At 43.4% G+C, this 27,882-nt stretch overlaps 1 protein-coding gene across 1 annotated transcript in view; it reads left to right on the top strand.

Annotated features, from left to right (window-relative positions):
• The window catches only part of TGM3 (transglutaminase 3), a 40,715-nt gene extending 13,274 nt beyond the window's left edge, over positions 1 to 27,441 (top strand). The window contains exons 4-13 of the mRNA XM_051979966.1: positions 437 to 555; positions 1,195 to 1,323; positions 6,406 to 6,583; positions 7,401 to 7,536; positions 14,362 to 14,465; positions 16,181 to 16,423; positions 20,059 to 20,367; positions 22,227 to 22,384; positions 25,698 to 25,831; positions 26,969 to 27,441. Of these exons, the coding sequence (XP_051835926.1) occupies positions 437 to 555; positions 1,195 to 1,323; positions 6,406 to 6,583; positions 7,401 to 7,536; positions 14,362 to 14,465; positions 16,181 to 16,423; positions 20,059 to 20,367; positions 22,227 to 22,384; positions 25,698 to 25,831; positions 26,969 to 27,116 (1,658 nt within the window). The 3' untranslated portion in view covers positions 27,117 to 27,441. The remainder of the gene's footprint in view (positions 1 to 436; positions 556 to 1,194; positions 1,324 to 6,405; positions 6,584 to 7,400; positions 7,537 to 14,361; positions 14,466 to 16,180; positions 16,424 to 20,058; positions 20,368 to 22,226; positions 22,385 to 25,697; positions 25,832 to 26,968) is intronic.
• Positions 27,442 to 27,882: the final 441 nt, after the last annotated feature.

The following is a 27,882-nucleotide window of genomic DNA, read 5'->3' as shown; positions in this document are numbered from 1 at the left end:
AGAACCCATTCCTCTTCAGGCATGAGTTGGACTTGTCTGCAAGAAGTCATAGATCCCTTTGGCAGTCTGATAAAGTGAATGAACCTGCTCACAGAATAATAATTGTTTGATTTTTAAAATCATAATAGAAGGAAATGCAAAATGTCAGAAAGAGATTAGTGAAAACAATAATGTCATTTCCCTCCCATACAAATACATGGACCAATTGGAATATATCCATAGAACCTCAGGCTAAGGATTTTTGGACTAGAGGATATCTGGGGTACTTTCTAACTCTGAAATTCTGTGTCAATGAGTTCTTTTAAAGGCCAAGAGTGGGACTTTCTTTGAAACAATCAGTTCCCTAGTACAGAGTGTGTCTGGGATGAAGTGGAAAAAGGAAAGGGCCCTTTCTAATTCTCTCCCACCTCAAACATTTCTTTTTTGGGGTTTCCAGCGGATGCTGTATTCATGAGGAATAATGCAGAGAGAGAAGAATATGTGGAGGAAGATGCTGGTATCATATACGTAGGGAGCACAAATCGAATCAATATGGTTGGCTGGAATTTTGGACAGGTAAATTAATAATAAGGCAGCCAAAGGTTGCATACAAGTTTCCTGAGTGATTGACTTCAAAGAACAAGTTGGATTATCCTTTGTATATAACTTGTGTGTTAGTCATTTAAGTAAAAAATACATTCAGATCTTTTTGGCAAAATGTTTTCATTCAAAATTCTAAGCTCTTGCTCTGTTCTGCTCCTTTCTTTCAACTTCTAGTGTAAGTACACAGTGCAACTAGGTTTTCTCATCTTGGAAAAACTAGCTTGCTACATTTTGTAGCTGGAACAGCTGGTTATACAGCCCTGAACCAAGGTACTTTCTTTCCCTGAGCCTAAGGTTCAAATGAGAGGATTGGGCTTCTATTGCAGAATCATTTCAGTCATGTCCAGTCTCTTCATGATCCCATTTGACGTTTTCTTGGCAAAGATATGGGAGTGGTTTGCATTTCCTTTTTTAACAGTTCATTTTACAGATAAGGAAATTGAGGCAAACAGAATTAGATGACTAGTCCATAGTCATGCAACTAGTAAATATATGAGGCAGATTTGAATTCAAGTCTTTCCATTTACCTTGTGGCCCTCCTTCAGGGTTTCTCTCCTCCCTTCATTACAGTCATGTAACCACTATTAACCCCAGGCTTCTCTTTCTGAACAGTTTGAAGAAGACATTCTGAACATTTCTCTCACGATCCTGGACAGGAGTCTCAACTTTCGCCGTGACCCCGTCACAGATGTGGCCCGAAGAAATGACCCTAAATACATTGGCCGAGTGCTGAGCGGCATGGTAAGGAGAGTACTATCCAGCCTATAATCGAGGTTCTGGACAATTCTAACTCGGATCCTGGCTCATAACATTTCTTCCTCTAACATTTTGGTCAAAGTTAGCCAGGGCCTCTGCCCAGCAGGCCCAGAAACAAGGCAGGGCTCAGCCCATAAACTCTAGTATTGTCAAGAGCCAGAACCCAACCTAGGAGAAGAGAGAGAGAGGACATTAAGACATACTTCCCGATGTTCCACATGGCATGGGCAAGGGAAGAAAATAAGCATCTTGTACAGCACCTGCTATAAGCCAAGCACTGTGCTAAGCACTTTAGAAATATTATACCCTCTCCCCAAAAAAGAAATATTATTCCCATTTTACAGCTGAGGAAACTGAGGGAGATACAAGTAGTATTTCATTCATCCAGGGTTACACAGGTAGGAAGTATCTGAGACGACATTTGAACGCTATCCTCTGGACCAGCAGGAGGCTCTGGAAAGTGCCCTGGCCTTAGAAGGAGAAGACTTAGATTCAATTTCCAGCTCTAATGGCTGGGTGAATGACTTCCCCTTCTGAATTTCAGTTTCCTAATCTATAAACTAGGGATAACAATTTTTATATCACCCATCTCTTTGGTCTGTTGTGAGGAAAATGCATTTTAAACCCTCAAAGGCTTTAGAAATGTGAGCTGTGATTGTCCTGGCTCCAGCTCTGCCACATCCCGCCAGAGCCTTCATTCATTCAGCCTTCACCGAACAATCTCTCTGTACTGATCTCGGCAATCGTGAGAAGTCGGGATAAGAGATAGGCAGCCCGTGTCCCAACTCTCAGGCTGGGGTGTCGGGAGGGAGCTCAGGTCCTAACACGTTACATAGGAGGAAACTGAGTCCCAAAGAGGTCACTGACTTTCCGAAGGGACAGAAATAATCATTAGAAAGCAAAGCTACAAACCCCCGTCTTCTGAATCCAAATCTTTCTTCCCTCAACCACTCTTGCTGAGCTTATAACCCAATATAAAAGAAGAGACATAGATAAAAACTCTTCCACACTGACAGAGTGTGAGATCAGACCAGTTAGCCAAGTGTTCCTAGGAAAGCACTGCATCAGGAAGGCTGGGGGAGGCTCAGGGGAGTTTCCCCGATAAGGGGGCTCCCAGGCCAGAGGGCACGGGGTCCTGCGATGACCTCATTCCCAGGACGGCCTCATCCTCTGGAGCAAGTGCCCTTAGCTCTGTTACTCTTCCTGTGAGAGAGGCCTGCCACCCGGAACTGGCTCAGCCTTGGCAAGGGAAGTTAAGGAATCTGAGCATCATCGAATGGCAGCACTGGGGGGAATCTGAGCTCACTGCAAGTGGGAAAACTGCGGCCCACAGGAAGGCACCCACCTCGGGTGGGACCCAGAGTCCCAAGCAGTCAGAGCTACAGGGCTCCTCACTCCCGGTGGGGGCCCTCCAGGACACCGCACTTGGCTCCCTGCAAGCGTTTTAAAGTTCAAAGTCAAAGGGGTGCCTGTGACTTGTTACCAGTCACCTGGTTAATTAACTAGAAATCTCCTTACCTTTCAACTTGTTAATGAGCTCCGATGGCTGGGGAATAGACTTAGCTAAAAGGTTAAAAGGTAGAGCAATCTCTCTGGCTTTGAACTTTTTAACTTTTAACATTTTAATAAGTTAATTGAAGTGACTTAGAAGCAGGCCAGAAGCCCTGCCTGTCTGGTCTAGGATGCCAACATCTCTCCCCACGAGCCTTCAGAAAAGCATCGCAAAATCCCCACTTTGCCGTCCCACTCTCTGGAGAGTGTTTTCTCTTCTCTTAGCCAGAAGTCCTGCATTCCAGGTCCACTTTTTGTCCTTTTTTTTTCTTTTCTTTCGGATCCATCTTTGCCACTTTGTCATTTTTTCCCTTTTGGATCCAATTGGGTTAAGTGACTTGTCTGGGATCGTAGCTAGTATCTGAAGCCAAATTTGAATTCAGGTCTTCTTGATGCAAGGGCCAGTGTTCTATCCACTGTGCCACCTATCTGCTCCTAATTTACCTTGTATTCTACAGTCCGCGGGATCTGAAATCAGCTCCCTTAGTTTTCCCATTTTACAAGAGGACCCAAGGAGGGACTTGTCTAACATAAAAGTTAGTAATGGCAGGCGCAGGTCTTGAAGTCAGGACTTCATGGTGAGGAGGAAAGATCTCTGGATTTGGAATGAGAAGAACTTGGGTCTGAATCACAGCACTGTGACCCTGGAAGTCACTCAGCTGCTTTGGGTGTCAGATCTCTCACCTGAGAAAGGAGAGGACTGGGCTGGATGCCCCTAAGGTCCCCTACCCCTTGAAATGCATAAATCTGTATTCTCACCAGTAAGAAGCAACAGCCTTCATTGAGTGCCTTCTTCATTGTGTGGAACACTTTGTTTTCTGGAACTCTCCCTGCTGTGCCCCTGCTGCCCCTTTGTAACTCAGATGTGCTACAAATCAATAACCACTGAAGCTTCAGAAGGCAGGTGAGACTTTGAAAGCTAAAGTTTCAGAAAAAGTGAGAGCATTGAAGGTCAAGCCAAAGAGCAGAGAAGATTGGGGCTGAGAAGCTGAAGCCTGTGGCCCGGTGAGGCAGCCAGGAAGGTCCTCCACAGCGCCCAGCCCTCCCAGTTGGCATTCTTTGTGGCTTCAGCGGCTGCTGATTCATTCCTAGCCCCTCGGGCAAACCGCTTTATCTCCCAAGAGTTTCCAGAGCTGCATTTAGGAGATGATCCCTCCCAAACTGTCAGCTAGGCTGGGCTGGGCAACTACCCTAATTATCACCTGCACTGCCTTTTGAAAGGATCAGAGCTCTTCTGTAACCCAGCTGATTACTACTTTCCAGGCTGGGGCCCTGGTGATTCAGGAGATGGGGACAGATGGCGAAATCTTTCATCTTGGCCTGTCTGTAATATATCTTATGATCTCAAATGATGGTCCATCAGAGTGGGAGGAAGGGAGAAAGATTTGTAGGTCCTTGGATCAGCTGCAAACAGGGGAGTGCTATTCTCTAGACTGCTTCTTCTAGAAAAAATCATAGACATCAGCTACTGAAAGAGGCCTTGGAAGGTTAACTGTCAGAGTTGGAAGAGACTTGCTAGTAGTCTGCTCCCATCATTTTGTAAAAGAGAAAACATTCCAAAAATCAGTGCCTTCTCTGAAAAAAAAGTAGAGTTTTTTTTTTAAATCTATGGTATTAATAACACAGCAATAACAAAATCCAAAGGAAATAATGGAAAGAGAAAGTTGATTCAAAATAGCTATGAAATATGCATAATATCTGAGAGTCAGTCTACCAAGAAACAGATAAATAGAGAGAGAGATAAATGGGGATAGGTAGATGGATGGATAGATAGATGAACAAATGGATAGATCTATGGATAGATGGATAGATAAATGAATAGGTGGATGGATGGATGGATGGATCGATAGATCAATGAATGGATGAATGGATAAACAGATAGATAATCACAAAGCAGTGTTTAAAAAAATAAAGACAATTAGATGATGCAGTGGATAGAGCATCAGCTCTGAAGTCAGGAGGACCTAAGTTCAAATCTGGCCTTAGATAGTTAACACTTATTAGCTGTGTGACCCTGGGCAAGTCACTTAATGCCAGTTGCCTTACCCTCCCCCTTCCAAAAAAAAAAAAAAGACTTGAAAATGACAAGTAATTGAAGAGATATTCACTGCTCATGGTTAAGCTTTATGAATGAAATAAAAATGATAAAATTCCCTATATCAACTTTAAAATTAGTACTTTGTTAATCAAACTAACAAAGGAGTAGTCTATAGAGCCAGACAAAATAATAACAATTCATTTGAAGGAACAGAAGGAATAGAATCTTAAAGGAAATGAAATTTAAATAGAAGGATAAAGAGAGAACAACACTTCTAGACTTAATGTTATAAAGCAATTATTATCAAAACTATTTGGTAACAGGGGAAAAAAACAAGAAAAAAAGTATATCAATGGGACATAATATGTCCCATTCATTCAATAACCCAGCAAAAACAAGAATATAAAGTACATATAGAAGAACTCTCTATCTGACAAACACTGCTAAGAAAACTGGAAAGCAGCTTGGCAGAAATTCCATTGTTGTTGTTCAGTCATGTCTGACTTTATGAACCCATTTGGGGTTTTCTTGGCAAAGATACTGGAGTAGTTTGCTATTTCCTTTTCTAGCTCATTTTACAGGTGAAGAAACTGAGGCAAAGAGTGTTAAGTAACTTGCCCAGGGTCATACAAGTATTTAAACTCAGATTTAAACTCAAGAAGATGAGTCTTCCTGATTTCTTGCCCAGCTCTATCCACTGTACCACCCAACTGCCCTAAAAAATAGGTTTAGACCATCATTTTACACTATATATCACAGATAAGCTAAAAAAAAAAGACCTAAATATAAAAAGCTGCCCCATTAAGAAATTAAAATAAAATTAAATAAGACATATCTCACAATTATGGCTAGGAAGATAATTCTTAACCAAACTAGGAAATGGATCACAAAAAGATAAAATATATAATTTTGTATGTGAAATTAAAAGGCTTTTGCACAAATATAATTAGTACCATAAGAAAAAGGTAATTTGTTTTAATGGTTTTGATGAGTTTGGTTAATAACAATACTCCCCTCCAACAGATTCTAAAAATAATTTAATAAAGAATGAGAGGAAAAACATAGATTTAACAATTATAATGCTAAATATAAATTAACTGAACTTCCTGGGGAAAAAAAAAGATATGGTCATCTAACAATAAGTTGTTTGTAGAAAACACATTTAATAGAGAAAGATTTTAGTAGATTTAAATGAAAAGATTTTCCATACTATTGCTAATTCATGAGGAGTCAGGGTAATACTGAAGATGTCATAATCTATAGATGTAGAAATCGAGATCCAGACAGTAAAAGGGACTTGTCCAAAGTCATCCAGTGAGTTAAGAGTGCCTAGATCTCAACTCCCAAGCCACTACTTCCCTCTACACCATGCTGAGTTATTCTCATCTGCCACTTCTTCCTCTCCTCATTCCCTCTCCAAACATTGCCCCCTTTCCTGCCCTCCAATTTGTGGAGCTGACTGGACAAATGTTTTTCAGATCAATGGCAATGACGATAATGGGGTGTTATCTGGGAACTGGAGTGGAGATTACACTGGAGGCAAGGATCCCCGGAACTGGAACGGCAGTGTGGAGATCCTGAAGCAATGGAAGAAAAATCGTTTCCAACCTGTCCGCTTTGGCCAATGTTGGGTCTTTGCTGGGACCTTGAATACAGGTATTCAGTGGGTACTGGGGGAAATGCAGTCTGGCTGAGTCAATGCCAAATAGGGAACTCACTCCCAAAAGCTTGTCCCAAGCTCCCATCCATGAATTAGGAGTCAGGAGCCTTGGGTTCTAGTTCCAACTTTGCTATTGACTCCCTTTGTGAATTGACAACACCGAGACTCAAAAGAATGGGAAATAATCATATTGTATCACCTGCCTACCAGGGCTGCTGTAAGTTTAATACTTCATGAGCCCTAAACTGCAATAGAAATATATTATTATTATTATCCTCTTATTACCCGTAGAAAAGGGCCAAACAACGGACTTATCCAAGGACTAATATAATTAAATGTGGAGAGAATCACCTGGCTGGCCAGACCACAGCAACACTTAGTAATCCTCTGCTAAGTTATAGAGGTTGTGACCTGTCCCAGCAGGAAGGGACATCTCGTACTGGTGAAATTGCAGATCCCTGAAACATAGAGGTTTAAAGTAAATGATGCTTTGAGGCTTACAAAGTGTCCCTGTACCAAGAGCGCTGGCTGGCACCTCATTTTATAGATGAGGGAGTTGGGGTTCAGAGAAATGAATTGAGCCACCGATGACTATGTGGCCAACCCTGTATTGTCAGACCTCGTATTCAGGTCCAGATTTCTTTCTAACTCCAAGTGAGTGCATCAGTCTCTCCACTGCACCAAACCTACTGCAGAAGGTTATTGTGAGGAACCGCTGTTGTAAATAGTATATAAATGGAGATTGTCACCACTACTGCTGCCCCCATCACCATCATTATCTTCTAAGCTGTCTCCCTGGTTTTTGGTTTCCAGTGCTTCGGTGTTTGGGGATCCCTGCCCGGGTGATCACTAACTTTAACTCAGCCCATGACACAGACCGTAACCTGACCATAGATGTCTACTATGATGCTTTGGGAAACCCATTAGAAAGAGGGAGTGACAGTATTTGGTAAGTCCCTCTCCTTTCTTCTGTATTGATGCTGATATCTCCTTATTTGCATTGCTCCTTAAAGACTCAGTTCTAAGTGTAAGATGAGGGGTTAGAGAGGTGGGAGGAGGAGAAATGCAGACCCACAATGACAGACAGACTGATGATACATCCAAAGTTAAACCATTCTGACATAGTTCAGAACAGGATCTGATAGAATGGAACATACTATGTAGTGTTGTGGTTACAGATTACCTAGAAAACCCATTGTCACTGCCACAATGGTTATCCACTCTTTGGAATCAAGCCTAATAAAAAGAAAAATATGTTTTGGAAATTTCACTCAGTGCAAAGAGTTTTTAAAATTATAAAAACTTTGGTTAGATGAGTTCTTAGAATTTAAAAGTGGACGCTCCCTTAGAAAATAGAATGTTAACGCTGAAAGGGACCTGAGAGCCAACAACTTTAAAAGTGATAGGAGACTTTGAAACATTTCTGAGCTTAGGGGACTGCAGAATAGAGAAGGTTAAAGCTGGAAGGTTTCTTGGAGAGATCTAATCCATATCTCTCAGTTTACTTAGGTAAAACATGAGACCCACAGGGGTTGAGTGATTTGCCCAAGATACAACTAGTAAAACCAAACCTAGAACCTAGACCTTCTAGGTTCCAGGCTTCTTTTGCAGAATTTTACACAGCCACCTGGTATCATTTTAAATGCCTTAAGAAGTCTGTGGAGGGTAGAGAATTCCACATCATTCTCCTAACCTCCACACTTGCCTAGTCCACCCAGATGCCAGCAAAGCAGCCCTGCACATAATCATATGGCCCTGACTTTGCATCAGTATTGTAGGAGGCCAGAGTTTATGCCCAGTGTTCTTCCAGAAGCAGCCTGAAGATCCCTAACCGCCCCCTATAAAAGTCTAAGTGACTGCTACACAGAAAGTTGTGGGATCTGGTTCCTACCCCCATTCTCTTATTTGAAAGGGATAGTGGGAAAGTAAAAATCAGAAGATGTGGGTCCTAATCCTAATTGTGCCATTACCTTACTCTGTGCCCCTGGGGCAAGCCATTTCCCCTTCAGAGTTCAGTTTCCTTCTCATAAATGGAGGGGAATGGATCTATCGATCTCTAAAGTCATCTTTAAAATTTTGATTCTCTAGATGTTTATTTCTCCTAGCTGCAGATCCTCCCAGGGAAGCCACACCCTCTTTTGCTTAATCCTGACAAAATCTGGGGAAAAAAGGCCTAGAGTCATTTAGGCTTGAGTATATAATAACAACCTGTCTTTGCAAGAATTTATAGCATAGTACAAATACTATTCATGTTTAAATGGAATCCTGTGAAAAACAGGTAATAAATAATCTCGATTTTATCCTCAACTATATTAATGTGATTCTATTTTTGATCAGAATCCATCTGGCATCACATTTTAGAAAGTTCATCAACAAGTTGGAACAACTCTCAAGAGAGGAGAGTGGCCAGGCTGGGGAGGAGCCTTAGCATCATGACATGTAATAATAACTACCATTTATATAACACTTACTATGTGCCAGGCACTGTGCTAAATACTTTGCAATTATCTCATTTGATCCTCCGGGTGGCAGGTGTTATTATTATTCCCATTTTAGAGATGAGGAAAGTGAGGGAAATAGGGCTTAAGATCATATGAAACCAGACTTGAATCAAGTCTTGACAAATCTTGCCCCAGAGCCCAGGTGCTCTATCCATGGTGCCATCTAGCTGCTCCTAAATGTGAGAATCTTTTGAAGGAATCTGGGATATTTAGCCAAGAGGAGAGAAGAATTGGGTGGGGACATAATCATTGTCTTCAACTATCTGACACTTTTGAGGCAATGAGAAACAACCTTATTTCTTAGGTAACTCTAGAAGGCAGAATTAGAACCAATGAAGGGGGGTTTCAGTGTCTCAGATTTTGGCCCAGTATAATAAGAATCTATTATTCCAAGGACACACAGAACTGTCTAATAAAGGAATAAGCTGAATTGTTAGGTAAGAGAAGAATACTGGAGTGAGCTGTAATACACACAGAACTGTCTAATAAAGGAATAAGCTGAATTGTTAGGTAAGAGAAGAATACTGGAGTGAGCTGTAATACCCTTGGAGTGTAATAGAAGCGATTCCTGATCAGATAGGAGTTAGAAGCCCCAAATTCCCATTCATTTATTGAAATGGAAGAGGTTAGTGGACAAAGGGGTCCTTTGATAAATAGTTTTACTGCATCAGCAAATGGTCGTAGGAGGCCATAGGGTCCTATGATGTTTGGTCCTTGTTGGAATTATATGTAGCCTAACACTCTGGTTCGACAAGTGTTAGGAAGGTTTTAAGATTCTGTGATTTAGTAAAACCCAAAGATTGTGTGATTTTCTGATCCATTATGGCATAAAATTCTCTCTTCCCTAAATAATGGTTATTACCTCAAGGACTGAAAGACCCAAGTGCAGTAAATTGTAGTCATGGCTTCAGTGGCATCTGATCACAAGGCAGAAGGGGAAAGAGCATCACCCGTTTTTTAGTATTACCCGTTTTTTCACTGGTTCAGTTTGCTGAACTATGTGCAGGGCAGGCCAATCCACATTGTGTCCATCCTGCTGGTCAGATCAGAGGGAAAGCAATATTGAGCCAATATAAGGTATTATTCCCTCAGATGAAACTTTAGTGTTTCTCAAAGGATCTTTCTTAAATTTGAGCCTTCCTTCCCCTGCCCCTACCCAACACCCAAGTCAGAAAATATAGCAGCTTCAACATACCCAAACAGATCGTCAAGTCACAGCCGATCTTTTTAGTTGTGAAGAAGTAGGAAATATGTTTGTCCATGGGATTGGGAGTGGGGGAGATGACCCTTGTAGTAGAAAAAGTACTTGACTGAGAGTTAGGAGCCTACTTATTCCCTGGATGACCTTGAACAAATGCCTTTTCTAATCCACATTGCCGTTTCTCCATTTATAAAATGAGCTGCAGTTAGACTGGATCAGTTCATCTTAAACTTTTTTCCCTAGTACCCATTTTGCATCCACCCAAGAAATTTTTACACAGCCATGGGCACATATCCAAATCAAACATTTGTATACGATATGTATACAATTTTGTATACATTGTATTTGTATACAATATGTATATGAGGTATACAGATCAAACATTTACTGATAATAGATCATAATTTCACAACCTTCACATTCAGTTACATGACTCTATCTGGGATCACAACCCACAGTTTAAGAAGTTAGAACTAGATAATCCCTTAGGGCCCTTTGAGCCTTAATAGTCCTCAAAGGAGCTCAAGGGTTAAATCTCATTTTTAGATCTTGGAGTTCATCCCACAATTTGACACCAGATATCTGCTCTGTATCTACTTCTCCAGAGCTAGGGAGCTATTCTATGACTCTGTTGTCTGTTACCGTAAATGAAGCCTCAGGCGCCGTCTAATCAATGAGTGTAACCAAATCATCTGAAGTAGTTTGGGCTGTGGTTAATTTTTAACTTGACATTTCCATTAGGTGCACGTGTCTTTGTATACATTTCATTTATCTCTGACCGATCTTGGGCTTCTGAATCCACAAAATGGCTTGCACATTTCCTGTGTTTAAGGGGCCTAAAAAGCATTGGTTTGAACACAGATCCCCTGACTCTGAATTCAGCACTGTTTCTGTTTTGTCTTGGTTCCCCTTAAAAGTTTCCTCTGGTACTGAGAACCAGAAGGAAAAAAAAATCCTTTTTTCTTAAACTCATAGGGTGATAGAGCCTCAGACTCAGAAGGCACCTAAAAGGCCTTTTATTCTAACTCGCTCTTTCTACCATATCTCCTCCTGACCAACTATTTAACAGTAAAATATTTCCAAGACTTATGTTATTCCTGATAGTGTCAACCAAATCATAAGAAGCCAACATTTTTTAAATACCTATGTGTGTACTAGGTGATAGAAGATAGAGAACATTGGGTGTGAAGTTAGAAAGATGAACAAGACATGTTGGAAAGACAGCAAGTATGTTAAAATGCAGCTTTTAATGACTGGGAGAAGCAGTAAGTGCGCCAGTCACATGTTTTGTAGGATGCTGAACCACCTAATACCTGGGAGGAGAGAAGGGGCAGAAAGGAGCTTTGTTAGGCAGACTGGGCAAGCATCCTCCTGCTTTACCTCAGACTCACTCAGGGACCTCTGACCCATTAGCCAGCCACCTCAGCCCTGTTCTCTCCCCAGCTTTATACCTTCCCCTGGAATTTCTTAAAGTCCTCATTCCCAGAGAACCCATTTCTGGGTGTCTATCTGTCCAGTCGAGACTATAGACTTGAGAGAGATTTTCCTCCTGCGACAGAATGCTGTCTGATACCTTTTCAGAAAGAGAAATTTTTAAAATTGGTCCATGATCTTTGAGACCTTTAGTTAATTTGTGAGATTATCAATTATAAAACACTGATTGGCAAGCCCTTAGAACATTGATTATCTGATCTGGAAAGGACCTTAGATTATTGCAGTTGTCTTTCCATTTTATTTGTTGTACAGATAAAGAAACTGAGGTCCAAAGAAATGAAGTGATTTGCTTACTATAATAGAAAGAAATGGGTGCGTTCTATACCTTCTAACCTGGAATTATGGAAATTTATCTACTATAACTTTCCCTGTAAACTTTCCCTACTAATGTTCTCCACCCCCTGATACTATTGTTACTATTTCCATAGTCACAGAACCTGTGAGACAGGAATTGCTTTCTATAGCTACTCTCTGAGATAAGAATTTACATTCGGGAGCCAGTCTATTATAATAATGAAATATGGAACTGAGAAATGGGGTCTGAACTAGCTGTGTGATCTTGGACAAGTAACTTCACCTTTCTAAGTCTTGATTGGAGTGCATGGCCCGAGATCATTTCCAACTCTAACACTATGGTCTAACATTTATGCCAGGTTTTTTTTTTTAATTTTCTAATATTTTGTGTTCTTGGGTTCCTTCCAGTTCTAGTTTCTGTGAATTTTTTGAGCTCAAAGAAGCAAGGTATATGCCAAGAACAGTCTAAGTTCTCAGATCTCACAAGACCTTTCCTGGTCCCCATACCCATCATTAAGGTTCCCTCAAACAACTTTGTATTTACTTGTATGTCATTCTCCAGTAGGTTGTAAGTTCTAGAAGAGCAAAGAGTAGTTTTATTTGTAACACCTGGCAAAGTATCTGATACATAGTAAATGCTTAAAAAATGCTTATTGATTGAAGACCTTTATGGATAAATATTCCTTTGGAAAAATAGCTTCTTCCCAAGAGCTTGATCCCAGCCTAGAGGCTAGGCTCTAATTTAATTCAATAAATATTTAAGAGTGTCTACCTTGTGCACAGCACTATTATAGGTGATAGGTATACAAAGGCAAAAAGAAAAAAAAATTACCTGTCCTTGTGGATCTTACCTTCCACTATGGAGTTGTACAGATAAATACAAAACAATTTCTTAAGGAGAGGGTATGAATAGTGGGGGATGGGGGGATTTGAAAAAGTTTTAAGAACAGATTCTAAGAACAGTTTCCCTCCAATGTAAAATGGTTCATTTGTAAATATTCAAATTGCAGAATGTTATAAAGTCTCTTGGCCCTAGTTAGCCCCCCAGGTAGAAGGAATTTCTAATACCAGATTTTGAGGCTAGATTCGGATTGTGGGTAAAAACAGTTGCCTAGGATAAAACATTTAATTTAATTCATTTAATTTTTGACTTCAGTTTCTTCATTTGGAAAAGGTAGAAGTTGTACTAGATCAGGGCTTCTTAAACTTTTTTCACTCACAACCCCTTTTCCATAGCCACAGAATCTGTAAAACAGGAATTGCTTATGACCCAGGGCACAAAGATATATACAATAGATATACAAATCAAACATTTACTGAAAATAAATCATAATTCTGTGACCCCTCACATTCAGTTATGAGACGCCATATGGGGTTGCAACCCACAGTTTAAGAAGCTTTGGACAAGAAGGCTTATGGGGTCCTTTCCAGATCTGTGATTCTGTGATCAAGTCTAACCTCCTCCAAGAAGCCTTCCCTGACCTTCCCAAGCCAAAGGGCTTTCTCCCTTCCCTAAACCCCTGTGATCCTTGTTATCTTAAGTAGAGTTGATATAGAGTCTCTTGGATTATCTAGTTATTTTTGATCATCCCTATTTTCTCTATTAAAAGTCATCATCTCTGCTAATAAGAGTAGTTACTTAACATTTGTATAGCACTTTCAAAAATGATTTCATACCCATTAATTCATCTAGTCCTCACAACATTATCTGCATTTTAGAAATGAAAAAAGTGAGACTCAGAAAAGGAAAGCAAAGTTGCCCAAAATCACAAAGATTTTAAGTGAAGGAGGTGTAAATTGAACCTTTCTTCTAAATCTAGTGTTCTTTGCATAAGATCAAATTCCCTGGAGGCAGGGGTTTTATTTCTTTGTTCTTCAACTATGCAGAGGTTAGAGCTTTGTGTAAAGCTTGATGAAGGTTGGTTGATTGAATAAAATTATTCTCCATTCTAGATGTGGGAGCAGAACAGAAATAGATAGAGTACTCTAAGGTTCCAGATCAGCTCAAGGTCTTTGTAACTCCAGAACTTACTGCAGCAGAATCACAGACTTTTGGGGGTGCTTCAGAGGCTATCTGATTTATAACCCATACTTGAAAATCCCTCAATCTATCAGAGTTTCTTTGTGTCCTAGGAGAAACATCTCTTTTTCAAGTTTGTGTGATAAATAACTTCTGTTGAAATAGTTCTACTGCAATACTTCTTTTCTCTATCGGTGAAACAAAAGGATTATGTTAATTGACCTGACCCTAATGATCTAAATTAATTATGATTCGGTTATTCAGGAATTTCCATGTCTGGAATGAAGCCTGGTTTGTTCGAATTGACTTGAGCTCACAATATAATGGATGGCAAGTGTTGGATGCAACTCCACAGGAGAGAAGTCAAGGTAACCTAGTGAGATTAAGTTGGTCTGACTTTTCTCTTGGTTCTTGAATAGGTTGTGGATTAGCTAAATTTTTATTTCTTTGAGAAATGGGGAGGATGGTACAAATAATACCAAAGTTATTTCAATTTGCCTTTTGAGATTATATTATCCCTAGCAAACTTATCCCCATTTTTCTCTTTGGTTTTGCCTCATAATAAAATAGCTTTGCATTCTTTGACTTCATATCATTTAAAAACAGGGAAGATAGCTGCGCCATGGGGCAGCTAGGTGATGCAGTGGATAGAGTACCAGCCCTGAAGTCAGCATGACTGAGCTCAAATCTGGCCTCAGACACTTAACACTTCCTAGCTGGAAGTCACTTAACACCAATTGCCTCAACTGAAAAAAAAAATAGCTGTTCCACACTATATTACAGGTATCAGGAAGCCATCCTAGCCATCTGCTAGGGAGAAATTTCCTAAAACACTGCTTTCAATGTCATTCCCTGCCCAAAAATTTTCACAGATTCCCTACTTTCTTCAGGATGAAAGCTTAACTTCATAATCCAGCCTCAGTGTCTATATCCCGACTTTATCTCCCATGTCTGTCAAACTTAGATCCTCTGTTCCAGCATGACCATCATACCAACCCAAATACAAGGTTGACTTGTGTTGCCCTGTTTCCACCTCTTTTCTCAGTGTCTGCAACGTCCCTACTCCGCTTTGTGAATCTGGATTTTATCCATTTTAAGGCCCTGCTCAAGTCTTTGGCATGAAGCTTCACCAACTGCCACTGTCCTCACTGATCTCTCCTTCCCATTTTTGAACTCAAGTTCATAAAAGTTTTATCCTTAGAAAAGAATTCATTGGTTAACTAGTCCAACCATGTCTATAACAGTTCTGATGACAGGTCATTCAGCCTTAACTTAGATACCTCTGGCAGTGGAAAGCTCAGTGCCTCCCAAAGCAGCTCATTCTTTGATCTTAACAGCTCTGGTTGTAAAGAAGTTACTCTCTTTGGATTCAAATATTTCTTAGTTTTTTTAACCATTCCTAATTTCTCGTTGTGACATAGAAGTCATTCTCTTTTCATCAAATTCTAAGACTTGGAATTGGGAAAATATTTCTCAACTGTTTGTTATATGTAGAACGCCATGTTGGGATTGAAGAAGATACAAAATTTAGATAAGATGAGTTCTCTGTTATGAATCTATTGATCCTCTGATAGTTTAACAAAAATGTTCCTAGCTTTATATTATAGCCTATCACATTGATGATTCTTTAATGCAGTCCTATAGGATTGCCTCCAAGCTCTGATTATTTTTTGAGTAAGAATTGGGGTCTCTGCTCATCAAAGCAATGTAAAGATGGTCCTAGCAGGCCTCCCTTTGACTCTGCTACAGCACTGTAGCAAATATAAGAACAAAGAACATGGCCCCATCCCTGAGGATCCCATTCTCAGTCTCACAATCCTGCAAAGCTTATGACAAGAATTCATTGAGGGTACAGACAGTATAATCCGTCAGAGATGAGGAGCAATCTCTCCAAGATGAGATATTCAAGGAAAACTTTATGGACTTGATCTGGTTCTTGAGGGTCAGCTAGGATTTGGAGAGACAGAGGAGAAAAAGGAAGCATGTAGATGTGATTGGAGGGCCTTCTCAGGGTGGAGGGAATGGTATGGGGGGGGATGTCTGGGCTGTATCTTTACATTCTGTCTGATTTTTTGTGCTCTAGGAGTGTTCCAGTGTGGCCCTGCTTCTGTCATTGCCGTCCGAGAGGGTGATGTGAACCTGGACTTTGATATGCCTTTTGTGTTTTCGGAAGTAAATGCTGACCAGATCACCTGGATTATTGGCCCTAATGATAACAAAAAGCAAACCTCCTCCAAGACCAGCTCTGTGGGCAGATTTATCAGCACAAAGGCTGTGGGCAGCAATTCCCGCATGGATGTCACAGACAAATACAAATATCCTGAAGGTGAGGGCTCTGGGCCAGACACAAGGGCCTTTATGCCCAGGAAGATGGCCATCCATCTCATGCCTTGTGTTTCTGAACTGGCAGACTCCCTCTTTCCTATTCATTCATTCATGTGAATAAGTATTTGCTCTGGGTACCTCCCAGTGTTTGATATCCTAAAGGGTAGAGAGATGAATAAGGCATGGTCTTTGTCCTCATCAAGCTTACTGACTAGTGGAAGCAGAAGCCATGTCTGCAAATGGTTCTCTAAGGGAGTATGAAATCAGTGTCAGCAAGCCATAAAGTATTCTGGAAGTGCAGAGATGGCAGCAATCAGGAGATCAAGAAAGGCTTCAGGGAAGAGATGGTCTGGAAAGATAAGTAGAATTTTAAATGGCAAAAATGAGACTTTCTGACAGACAGATCAATGGGAGCAAAAGCATCCAGGCTTTGTTAAGAAGGGGAGAACTTTCCACATTGATGGTTTGTAATAATGGGACAGAAAAGCTGACTAAAGTCAGGTGGTAGATGCTCTCAAGTTCCAAAGTTGTGTTTGGGCTATTTAGTTTTCAATAGTGAAGTGACATGATCTGAACAACCTCAGAAAAAAAAGGGCTTGTCTCTGAAGAAAGCAGATTTGTCTACAAAGCACCACTCACTGAGAAGGAAGACAGGTGATGGTGTAATGAAGAAAAGCAAAAAAAGTAGGGGAGAAAAATGAAAGCCATTTAGACTGTGACTGTCTCCCAGAGATATCAGTGGCCATGTTTGGGTGTCCTTATCATTGTTCCTAATGGAGAATTCTGTCCCAGCACACCTTACTAAAGACCTCCTAACTAGGTGAGTTATGGCACCGGCATCACAAAATGGCACCAGTAATAATCCATGTAGAATTCTAGACTCCAGTCTGTGTCAGAGCAGGAAAGAATCTGAAGGCAGAAAATGGGAAGGAGTCCTTAACAAACAGAACATCTAAGGACCTTAGAGTCTAGAACAAAAAATCCCATTGCTAGGAGATACTTAGACTATAGAATCTAAAAATGTAGCTGAAAACATAGATCACACAATGTCAGAATTAAAGGAGAATACAGAATAGACTTTAGAACATAGAATATATAATGCTTAGCTTGAAAGGAACCTTGGAGATGTACTCTAGTCCAAATCTCACATTCTACAGATGGAAAAACTGAGGCCCAGAGAGAGTAGTGAGTTGCCCAAAATCACTCAGTTTATTAGTAGGAAAGCCAGGATTAGATACCCAGGCTTATGTTCTTTATTAACCCTTTTTATTTTTCTTTTCCTTGTTTCTCTAGATTTTTTCTTCCTCTTCCTTTCTACTCCCTCTCCCTCTTCCCTTTCTAAAACTGCTTTGGGCTAATCCACAACCCTGCCAGCATAATTTATCCCTACAGGTAATACCCAAAGCTTCCTGTTTGCTTAGCTCTTAGTCAGAGGACTAAACCCAGCGGTTTTTATTCTGCTTCTGTCCTGCCCAACTCCAGATAGTTCCCAGTCTTATACAATTGTTTTCAGCCCTAACACACAGTAATGTGAAATACAGACAAGAGAGTGTAGTAAAAAGCACAGGAGACTGGCCATCAAGTGGCCTGGGATCTAGTCCTGGCTTTGCCATCAATGTCCTGCATCAATGCCTGACTTTAGATAAATCTCTTCTCTCCAAACCTCAGTTTCCTCATCTATAAAATGAGAGGGTTAGAGTACATGGCCCATAAGGTCCCTTTCAGAGGTAACATCATCCATTGTAACATCCCTTCCAGCTCTGATATTCTCTATATTTTATGTAGGAAATAGTCCTGGGCAAAATTAGTGCCAAGAAAAAGATTCTTTTGCATATCGACACTGCCTGCTCTCTCCCCAGTCAGCTTTATGTCATCATTCAATAAGGATCTATAACCAAGGTGGAGTCTGTCTCCAAGCCCAAAGTCACAAGGTGCTTCCCTCTGGAAGTCCCTGAGAGAACAGAAGGAAAATAGACCTCTGTAAATAAATGTCCCATGCATCCTAAGGAGGTAGACTTGAGAGTGTGACCCATTTCAAGCTAATATGTTATGGCAAAAAGTCCTAGAATACAAAACGAAACTAGAAACAAACAAAAAAAAACTTTTAAAAATAGACCACAATTTATTCTAACAAGCAGTTTATAAAGTGTAGTTACAAAGGGAAGCATTTGTATATAAGTTTTCATAGAGAGTATCTTATTTTTGCCTCACAAGAGCCTTCTCAGGTAGAAGGCAAGGAAGGTATCCCATTTAACTGGGAATGGGAAAACTGAAATTCAGAAATGTAAAATGACTTACCCAGGATCACACAAGAGTGTGATTACAAATGACAGATCTAGAACCTGGGCTGTTGATCACTGCTTTCCCCCGACTGGATCCATGATACTATTTTAAGGGGGAGAATGACCCATGGCATCCAGGTGACCTAACCTGGGTTTTGGACTCTGTTCCAGCCTCTGTGTGACATTAAGCCTAGTCATTTGACCAGTCAGCCTCAATTTCCTCACCTAATGACGCTAAAGGAGTAGCTCATAAAAATAGTTGCTAAGCATTTTGCTTCACAGAAATGCTAAAGCCTGAAAACAGGACTAGGAAGTTCAGATCCTTGGGCAAACCCCAGCAGCTGACCTACATAGCCCCAGCCCCAGCCCCAGTGGGAGCCGCTTTCTGCAGATAACTTGGGCACGAAAATACAGTTACCAGCATAGCTCTTGGCCCCAGGTGTTCAGCCTGTCTCTCAGCTACAGGATGGGAGGAAGCCAAGAGAAACCAGCACTGCAAGGACCTGGATGTTCTGGTAATCTGATTGAGTCTCCTTCTCCCTTAAAAGCTGAGCTGAACTTTCCTGGGGTCAATTTGGGAGGAGATGAAGGGCAGGGCCAATAATTCCATCCTCTTTTCTTTCCATCCAGATGCCTTATTCTGTAAGAAATATAAGGAATGGGAGCTTTACATTAGCTCACAGTCACTGACAATTATGACCTAAAATAGAGGCTGTTAGAGCTGGACCTTAGAACATAGAATGTCATGCCTAGAAATGCCCTAAGACCCTGAGATTTCAGGATCTTAAGAATCAATCCTTAAGCATAGCATCTGTTTTGTATCAATGTTTGTATCTCTAGTGCCTGGCCCAGTAGTGGTGCTCTGTAGTAGCTACTTCATAAATGTTGGTGGAATTGAAATAAATCAAACTTAGAATCTTTTTTTTTATTTATTACAGCTTTTTATTTTTAAAACATATACATGGATCCTTGCAAAACCTTGTGTTCCAAATTTTTCCCTCTTTTTCTCCCACCCCTTCCCCTAGATGGCAGGTAATCCAATATATGTTAAACGTTAAAAAATATAATTAAATCCAACATATGTATACATATTTATACAATTATCATACTGCACAAGAAAAGTAAACTTAGAATCTTAAAATTGAAAAGAACCTATGTAGAAAGTATCCAGGAGACCAACTTGCTCATTTTATAGGTGAGAATACTGAAATTTAATGAAGGAAAGCAATTTGCCTAAAGTCACTGAACAAGTCAATAGCAAAGACAAAACTAGACCCCAAACTCTTACAGTATGGTGCTCTTGCCTCCAGACACCTAAGGCTCCTCCAACACCTGTCCCTGCCCCTTTGCACAGGTTCCAAAGAGGAGAGGGAGATATTCAACAAGGCTCTACAGAAAATGAAGCCCACTTCTACTTTCGGGGCCACGGCTGCTGGGGGCGTAAACCCAGAAGAGAAGCCAGCCTCCATCTCTGGGAAGTTCAAGGTCAATGGCACCCTGGAAGTGGGGAAAGAGGTCAACCTGGTTCTGCAGCTCAAAAACCAGAGTGACGACTGGAAGACGGTCACGGTGAATATGACGGCCTGGACGATTGTCTACAACGGGACTCTGGTACATGAGGTGTGGAAGGACTCCATCACCGCCTCTCTGGACCCCAAAGAAGGTAACTTTTTCCTTAACAGCTCTCTCTTCCACCACAGTTTATAGCCGGCAGACGTTGTTCAGCCTTACAAAGAAGGGAGACGCCCCAGAGATTATTGCCCTCCCATCCCCAGGTACCAACCCCAGGTACACTAGCTCAGGTAGCATTTCCTCCCAGAAGGCAGGAGAGTCGACCCCCTCGGTGGAATAAAAGGCCCTGTTTCTCTGATATCTTTGGCCTAGAAGGCTGCCTGCTTAGTGAAGATTTATTGAGTGATTATTGATTCCGTGCTGCATTGTGGGAAGTGACAGCAATGAGGAGTTGTCTGTCCTTAGTTCTCATACACCTGAACTACGGACTCTGACATCAGGGAGCTGACGTTGTGACAGCCCGTGAGCTGGATGTAATTCTCGTCTCCCTAACTTTCAGGCCCCACATTCTCTCGCTCTCTTCGCTCTGAGCAGCCTCCCAGGAAGGCTGGCTGGGTCCAGATTATAAACTTCTAAATGCCGGGTTTGGGACTTTGCCCTTGGCCCACAAGCAATGGGATGTTGTTTTTGAAACAATTGAATAGTCTCAAGCAGGGAAGGGAGGCGCTTTCCACAGATTCCTTGAAGACTAGAGGCAGGGAGCGGGGTTGAGTAGGGGGTTGTTGCTGTGGTATCTAGAACATCGAGCTGTGAAGGACAACAGAGAGATCATCTCCTTCACTTCTGTCAGTGCCAGGGGTGGAAGCTGGGGCCGGCAGTGGGGGCTCGTTTTTCTCTCTGCCTCTCTCAGGAGCAGTCTGCATTTGGGGTTGCATATCTGCAGAGCGGCTGTGGGGTGCTGGGGCCCGGTTCCCAGAGTGCACTCAGAGGGACAAGGGCCAGCCTGGTCCCCCGAGGAGTCTGACCATGGGAGAGGCCCCCAATACCTTTACCTTCCAGCTAGGATGAGGGGAGGAGAAGGGAAAGAAAGAAACCTTAGTCCTCTCCTCCTCCGGGGGAAATGGAAATAAGGTATGATGTCAAGAGCACTGGACTAGTACACCTGGATTTGAGGCCTGTCTCTACCATTAACCCAACCACAAGCAAATTATTTCTCTCTGAGTCTCAATTTCCTCATCTATAAAATGGGAATAATAATCTCTGCTCTGCCTACCTCACAGGGTTGTTGTGACAATCAAACGCAGTAATGTATGTGAAGCATCTTGAGACCATAGAGTGATACATGAGCCTGCACCACTGGTATTTTCCAAGTGGATTAGTATGGATTAATCACATCCATTATCTTCTCGGATCCTCGGAAGGATCTGACCTTATGAAGTTCCCAGTGGATAGAATGCTCTAGAGTCCCCCCGATAAAGGAGAAGGATGGAGATACAGACCCATAACCACCATACAGTTTGCAATGAGACCAGTAGGGAGCTGGGAGGGTCCGGAACCAGAGCAGAAACTGCCAGTTTGGCTCCATACATCTCCTTAGCCAGCCCCCTGCGAGTTCACCCCGAGTTTGGGATACGCCATCCTGGCGAGTTTCTGTTTAATTCAAATGTAGCTGTGGCTTCAACTACTTTCTGGCAAGTGAGGGTAGAAAGGAGATTGTAACTCACAGATTGGGTGGCCCTCTGGACCCAGAAATCTCGAAGAGTCCCCCTTATGTAAGCCTGGCCTCCCGGGGGTTTGCTCCCCTTTTGCAGGGTGGCCGTCTCACCTAACTCCAGGGCAGCTGTGAGCGCCCAGTGGCCACCTCAGCGTCCCCCGGGAAGGAGACATTTTTTAAATCAGTGTTTGCGAGGGAAGCCCCCTCATGTTGACCAGAAAACTCTTAGTGCTTCACACTCAGCTCCTAAGAAAACCCACACTGTCCCACACTCAGTCTTGGGGTTCTCCTTGCAGAGGCGGAGTACCCACTGAGGCTCACATACGCTCAGTATGAAAACTTCTTGACGGCTGACAATATGATCCGAATCACTGCCGTGTGTCAGGTTACGGACGAAGCCGAGGTCGTAGTGGAGAGAGATGTCATCCTGGACAACCCTGCCCTCACTCTGGAGGTAGGACTCTCCTACTGTGGGGGGTGGGGAGGGGAGCGAAGGGCAGAGACTCTGTGAGTTGAGGGTCCAGGGCTGAGATCCCCGCCCTTCCCCAAACCCTCAGTTCTTCCAGAGAAGATCCTTCCTAAATACACTCAGAGCGGGGGAACCTGGTAGAGACATAACTACTGCCCAGGGCCCAGGAGTCTCAGCACAGAGATTTGTGCCACTCTTTCTCTGCTGCCATATTCACATGCCCGAGGGCACAGATAGTCACACAGACTTTTTGCTTTTCTCTTTTCCTCTGTCCCAATATTTACCAACTTTTTTGGTTTAAGACACATCTGTGAACTTCCCAGATGGCACTGGGACACACCCAGGCAGGAAGCCAGGACAGCACAACCAGTCTTCACTGGGTCAGGCTCTGGCAGACTAAGCCAGGACTCCCAGTTTTTCAGGAGCTTGCTCTCTTCTTGGCTGCTCATCCTCCTGCCCAAGGCCTGTTAGTTCCCTGTCTCTCAGGGGCTGAGCACGTGGAGGTCTGTGGCCCACAAGGGGCTCTGAGGTGGTCTCCTTTCCAAGTTCAGTCGTAGGCCGAGTCCTTGTTCTGATGGAGGATTCTCCAGCTTGAACTGAGGTTTGCTCTCCAAGGACCTCAGCCTTTCTCCCCAGCCTGTGTATCGCGCTTATAGCAGAGAGATATTAGCATGGAAGCACTGAGCAGGGTCACAGGACCTGGGTCTCAAATCCAGTTCTGCTCCAACTCCTGGTGTGACAAGTCACCGTCTCCCAGGTGCTCTAAAATGAGGGGGTCTTAACTAGATCTCTGATGCTCTGAGCCTGTGTCCCCAGCTGTCAAGTGAAGAGCTTGGGCCTCTAAGGCCTTCCAGCTCTAAAGTCCTAAAAAATATGAAGCTCTTCACACATATGTGGAGTTTACAATTTATAAATAAAACATACTCATTCTCTATTATTAAACACGTTATTAGTATGGATTAATCACACCCATTATCTTCTTGGATCCTCAGAAGGATCTGACTTTATGAGGTTATAAGACACATCCTCCCCTTTACAAATGAATCTGAGATGAAGAGAAATGAGAACGCAGAGTCTCCTGAAGGGTCACCTTCAGGCTGGGACTTGATGCAGTTTGCATGGCTCCCAGAAAGCCCCTCTTTGTCCTCTTCTGAGAGCACTGAGGTACCGGGGTCTCAAGGCCCTGCTTCTGGAGTCTCATGGCCCCTGCAGAGGACAGGCATGTGGGGACCATCTGCAGCCTAGCCTCTGTCTATCAGGGACACGGGTAGCTCAACTACAAATCCCCTGGAGATATACAAGACCAGGGCTCCACCCATGGCAGCCCCTGCAGGCCTGCCCACCCGTGGGGGATGCTGGTCTCACAAGAGGGGAAGAGGTGAGCCAGGAGGAACAAAAACTGGAGAGAAAAAAACTGGGTCTCCAAAAGGCCTGAGCCTCGGGCCCAGAAGCCCGAACCAGACTCCAGGCTGAGACCAGCATCCTTCCAAGCTGCCTCCTGAGCCACCTGAGAGCTCTTCCCCAGGCCTGACCAGTCTATGCAAGCAAAGCCCGGAGGATTCCTCTCTAACACAGATGGCTTTAAAAGAAGAGCCTGGGGGATGACAAATGGACTGTCCCATACACGCTCATGCGGCACGTCTGGTTAGAGAAGTAGCACCAGCTTCAGTCATGTAGCCTAGCACATACCCCACTCACTTCACCAATGAGATTTAGGACCAGAAAAAGTGATTTACCTAAAGTCAGCAGACAGCAAGTATCTGAGATGGGATTTGGGTCCTGGTCTGTGGACTCCAATACTGGTTTTCACTCGCGATCCCTACTGTTCTCTCAAGGCAAATTATATATTCCAAGGATGTTGTCATTTTATCATCCCCTTTAATTGGGATGATCTCTGCTCAGTCCACCTCTGGAGGCATGAGGAAGACTGAGCTTTTTCTGCCAGTTGCATCTCCCTCCAGAACCCGGCACAGCTCCTAGGAGCTCCAGGCTCGGACCTGCCCATCCACACTGGCAAAATCAAGTGAAGAAAGAAGGCTTCAGCCCAGATGATAACACAGAGCTGGATAGATGACCTACAACATTTGTCTATCTATGAGAATAGCTTGGACAGAAGACAGAGCAGAAATTACAAAGCTCTCTTAATGACGACAAACTTCTTCCATCAGCAAAGACCCATCTTTTAACACAGCGGCTTCTGCTCTGGTTGTCTGGAAGCACAACATGGAACACTACAGTCTCTGAAGAATTTTTAAAACAAGGATCCCAGAGGAGGGATAGAGAGGTGCACAGAAGGTGAGAAGGGGATGGAGGCGGGCTGCAACACATGATGAATAAGGAAACATCAAATAAAAGCCAGAATAAAGGATGCTATTGAAGAAAGACCCAATCAAAAAACGTATCATCAGGTAGTGAGAGTGAGGAATAATCCTCCACTACTATCAACATGGTGTCAGGAGAAACTGAGAAAAGCCCCAGGCTCTTGGAGGATCCCTCTGGTGACCCAGGAGAGCATGGACCTGAATGCATGGCGAAGTCAGACATCGATGGGTGAGGCTGGCCACAGCATGGAGGTCACTGGTCCATCTGAATAGTTTAAACTCGCATGCTATGTTAAGAGATGATGATGATGATGACGATGATGATGATGACATGCATTATTGTAAATAATATCAACTAACTTCCAATTTTTTGGAGTCAATTTTCAAATATTTTTCCCAGGACCAAATTGGGAGAGAAAGTAGAGCATAATGGACAGACCCCTGCCCTCGCCACCACGTGTCCTGAGTTCTTTTCCTGGCTCTGTCACTGCCTCTGAGTGACCTTGGAGAACTCAGTTCTTTTCTCTGGGCCTCACTTTCTATATCCATTAAAAAAGAGGGTTGCTCTAGCTTTGAAGTGTCAAGCTTAAATAGAAGTGAGACCATTAAATCATGCAGAGACCTGCAGGGGACATCCTCATATTAACATTATCTACATTGTATTTTAAATTTTATTTTGTTAAATATTTCCCAATTATTATTAAATTATCCCCAATTACATGTGAATTTGCTTTGGCAGCATTGATTTAGATGACCTCTGTGAGAACTCTGAGTTTCTAAATTTCCCGAGTTTCTAAATCTGGGTGTCAGGGGCAGAGCTGGAATGAAAAGCCAGGTTTCCTGACTCCTCATCGTTTCCCCAACACTCCACTGTGGCTTACATCATCCACTGCCCGTTGCACTCTGGGTCAGGTACAGAGGAGCAGGCACTGGTCGGGCAACAATGTCATGATGTAATCTGCCTCTTTTTCCCGCAGTTAATGGACCAGGCCAGAGTGCAGACCCCTGTAAGGGTGCGCGTTTGGTTTGCCAACCCCCTAGATGAACCAGTGAATAACTGTGTGCTCACGGTGGAAGGCAGCGGTCTCATGCGGGGCAATCTCAAGATCGGGTGAGTTTGGGGGCCTCAGCCCTGGGCTAGCGTGATTCTGGAAGCTGGTTTGATTAGATCTAAGTGACTGGGGGTCCTTGTCCCAAGGCTCAGAGACAATGGCGTCCTTAGGGTGAGACAAATTGGGGCCTGAGTTCTCCACCGCTTCTCCCATCTCCACCTGTCCTTGCTAGCTGCTATAGAGACCAAGGGGTTACAGTCTGTAGGGCAAGGATGGGGGAGAGAGGTCAAGGAGGTAACGCCCTTTGATGGGCATTCACAGAGGCCTGAGGTTCTGGCACATAAACCCACAGAGTTTTCCATAGCACTGGGTGCCCTGAGATCTAGGGCTATGTTGCCAACTTGACCTGTGAATTAAGCTAATTACTTCTCTTTTCTAGTTCTCAGTTTCTTCCTCAGAAGAATATAGTCCTATTTGATATATCTGCATATATAAATAATGCAATAATCTCCACAGTATCTTTAAATTCCAAAATTCTATGACTAAATAGAGAACTTATTATCATCAGGCTCCCCATGAGACTAGGGTTACTGGTCTCGAGGGTGACCGAAGGAAGAGAACCTTGTAAAAGGTCCCTGTCCTTCGGGCTCACTTAGGTTTAGGGCTTTGGTGCAGAGCAGGGAGCTTTGCTCCCCTCTTCCCCCGGAGAAGGCACATCCAGGACTGCTGGGGAGGAGCTCGCTACACGAGATTTCCTAACATTCCTGGCAAGGAAATCGTGGTCCCAAGAAGCAGCAAGTTCCTTGTCACTGGAGGGTTTGGAAAGTTGAGGAAATTCATGAGGGGTAGACAAGGTGACTTCGGAGCTCGAGGGGTGACTTGGGGCCGTCCCGAGGCCTGCTCCTAACTGCCCTGAGGGGACGTCTCCCAGAGTCACCAACTCCCCAAAGCTTTCCCTTAGCTCCCGGAACCGGAATCGTAGAAGAGAAACCTCAGACCCGGAAGGGCCCTCTCAGATCCCTAGTCCCGAAGGGGAAATTGAGGGAGCGGGGCCCAGATGCCGAGGGACTTGTCTAACTAAGGCCACACGGCTGCAAGGCCGGAGCCGAGTCCCGACGGGTTTCGGCAGCACTGCCCGATCCGCTGTGTCCCAGGAGACTGAGGTGACTTTTCTCTCCTCTCCTCTCTTCCCTCAGCGTGCCGAACCTTCTCCCCAAGGAGCGCTCCAACTTCAAGTTCGAGATCACCCCCCTCAAGAGCGGCACAAAGCAGCTGCTCATTGACTTCTCCTGCAGCAAATTCCCCGCCATCAAGGCCTTCCTGTCTGTGGACGTGACCGAATGAGGAGGCCGGAGCTCCCTGCTGTCCGCCCCCTCCCGCCTGGCTAGGCTGGGGTCAAGGGCTTCCTGAAGCAGCCGTGTGGCTCAGCTGGGGCCTCCTGCCTGGGAAGCCCCAGGCTGCTCGACACCTCTGTCAAGTCTCCCTCCCCCCCACACACACATCCCTTCTCCAAAACACACACCTGCAGCCCCTCCCACACACATCTTCTCATACATCTCACAGACATTGTTTCTCGCATATGTGTGCACTCCTATTCTCCTCTGATACACATATGCACACCCTTTCTCTGTCTCTCCTTCTCAACACACACACACACACACACACACACACACACACACACACACTTACACACGTACCCGCGTGCATCTGCAAAGGACGCACCCACCTCACTTTTGCACATTCCCCAGCAGGTAATTCCCCCCTCAAGCCAAAGCTGCCTCCTCTGCTTCTCCTCTAAGCCCCTCCTGTCTTGGATTTGCACTCTACTTGACCACTGAATTTTCAGGGTAGAAATAACAATAATAATAGTCCCCTTAATTTTGATACAGCGCCTTACAATCTCCTAAGCTAATTACTGCTTATAAGTCTTATAGTTTACAAAGGGCTATGACATCCATTGTCTCATTGGATGCTTTCAGCAACCCCATGAGGGTGACAAGGTAGGGATTTTTATCCCCATTTTACAGATCAGTTAGAGTCGGAAAGATTAAGCAGCCTGCCAATGGGTACGCAGCTAGTGGATGGCAGAAGCAGACTCCAGACCCCAAGC

This window comes from Antechinus flavipes, chromosome 2, assembly GCF_016432865.1.
Source record: "Antechinus flavipes isolate AdamAnt ecotype Samford, QLD, Australia chromosome 2, AdamAnt_v2, whole genome shotgun sequence".
In the NCBI taxonomy this organism is placed as follows: Eukaryota; Metazoa; Chordata; class Mammalia; order Dasyuromorphia; family Dasyuridae; genus Antechinus; species Antechinus flavipes.
This window is presented reverse-complemented; position numbering and strand designations above follow the sequence as displayed.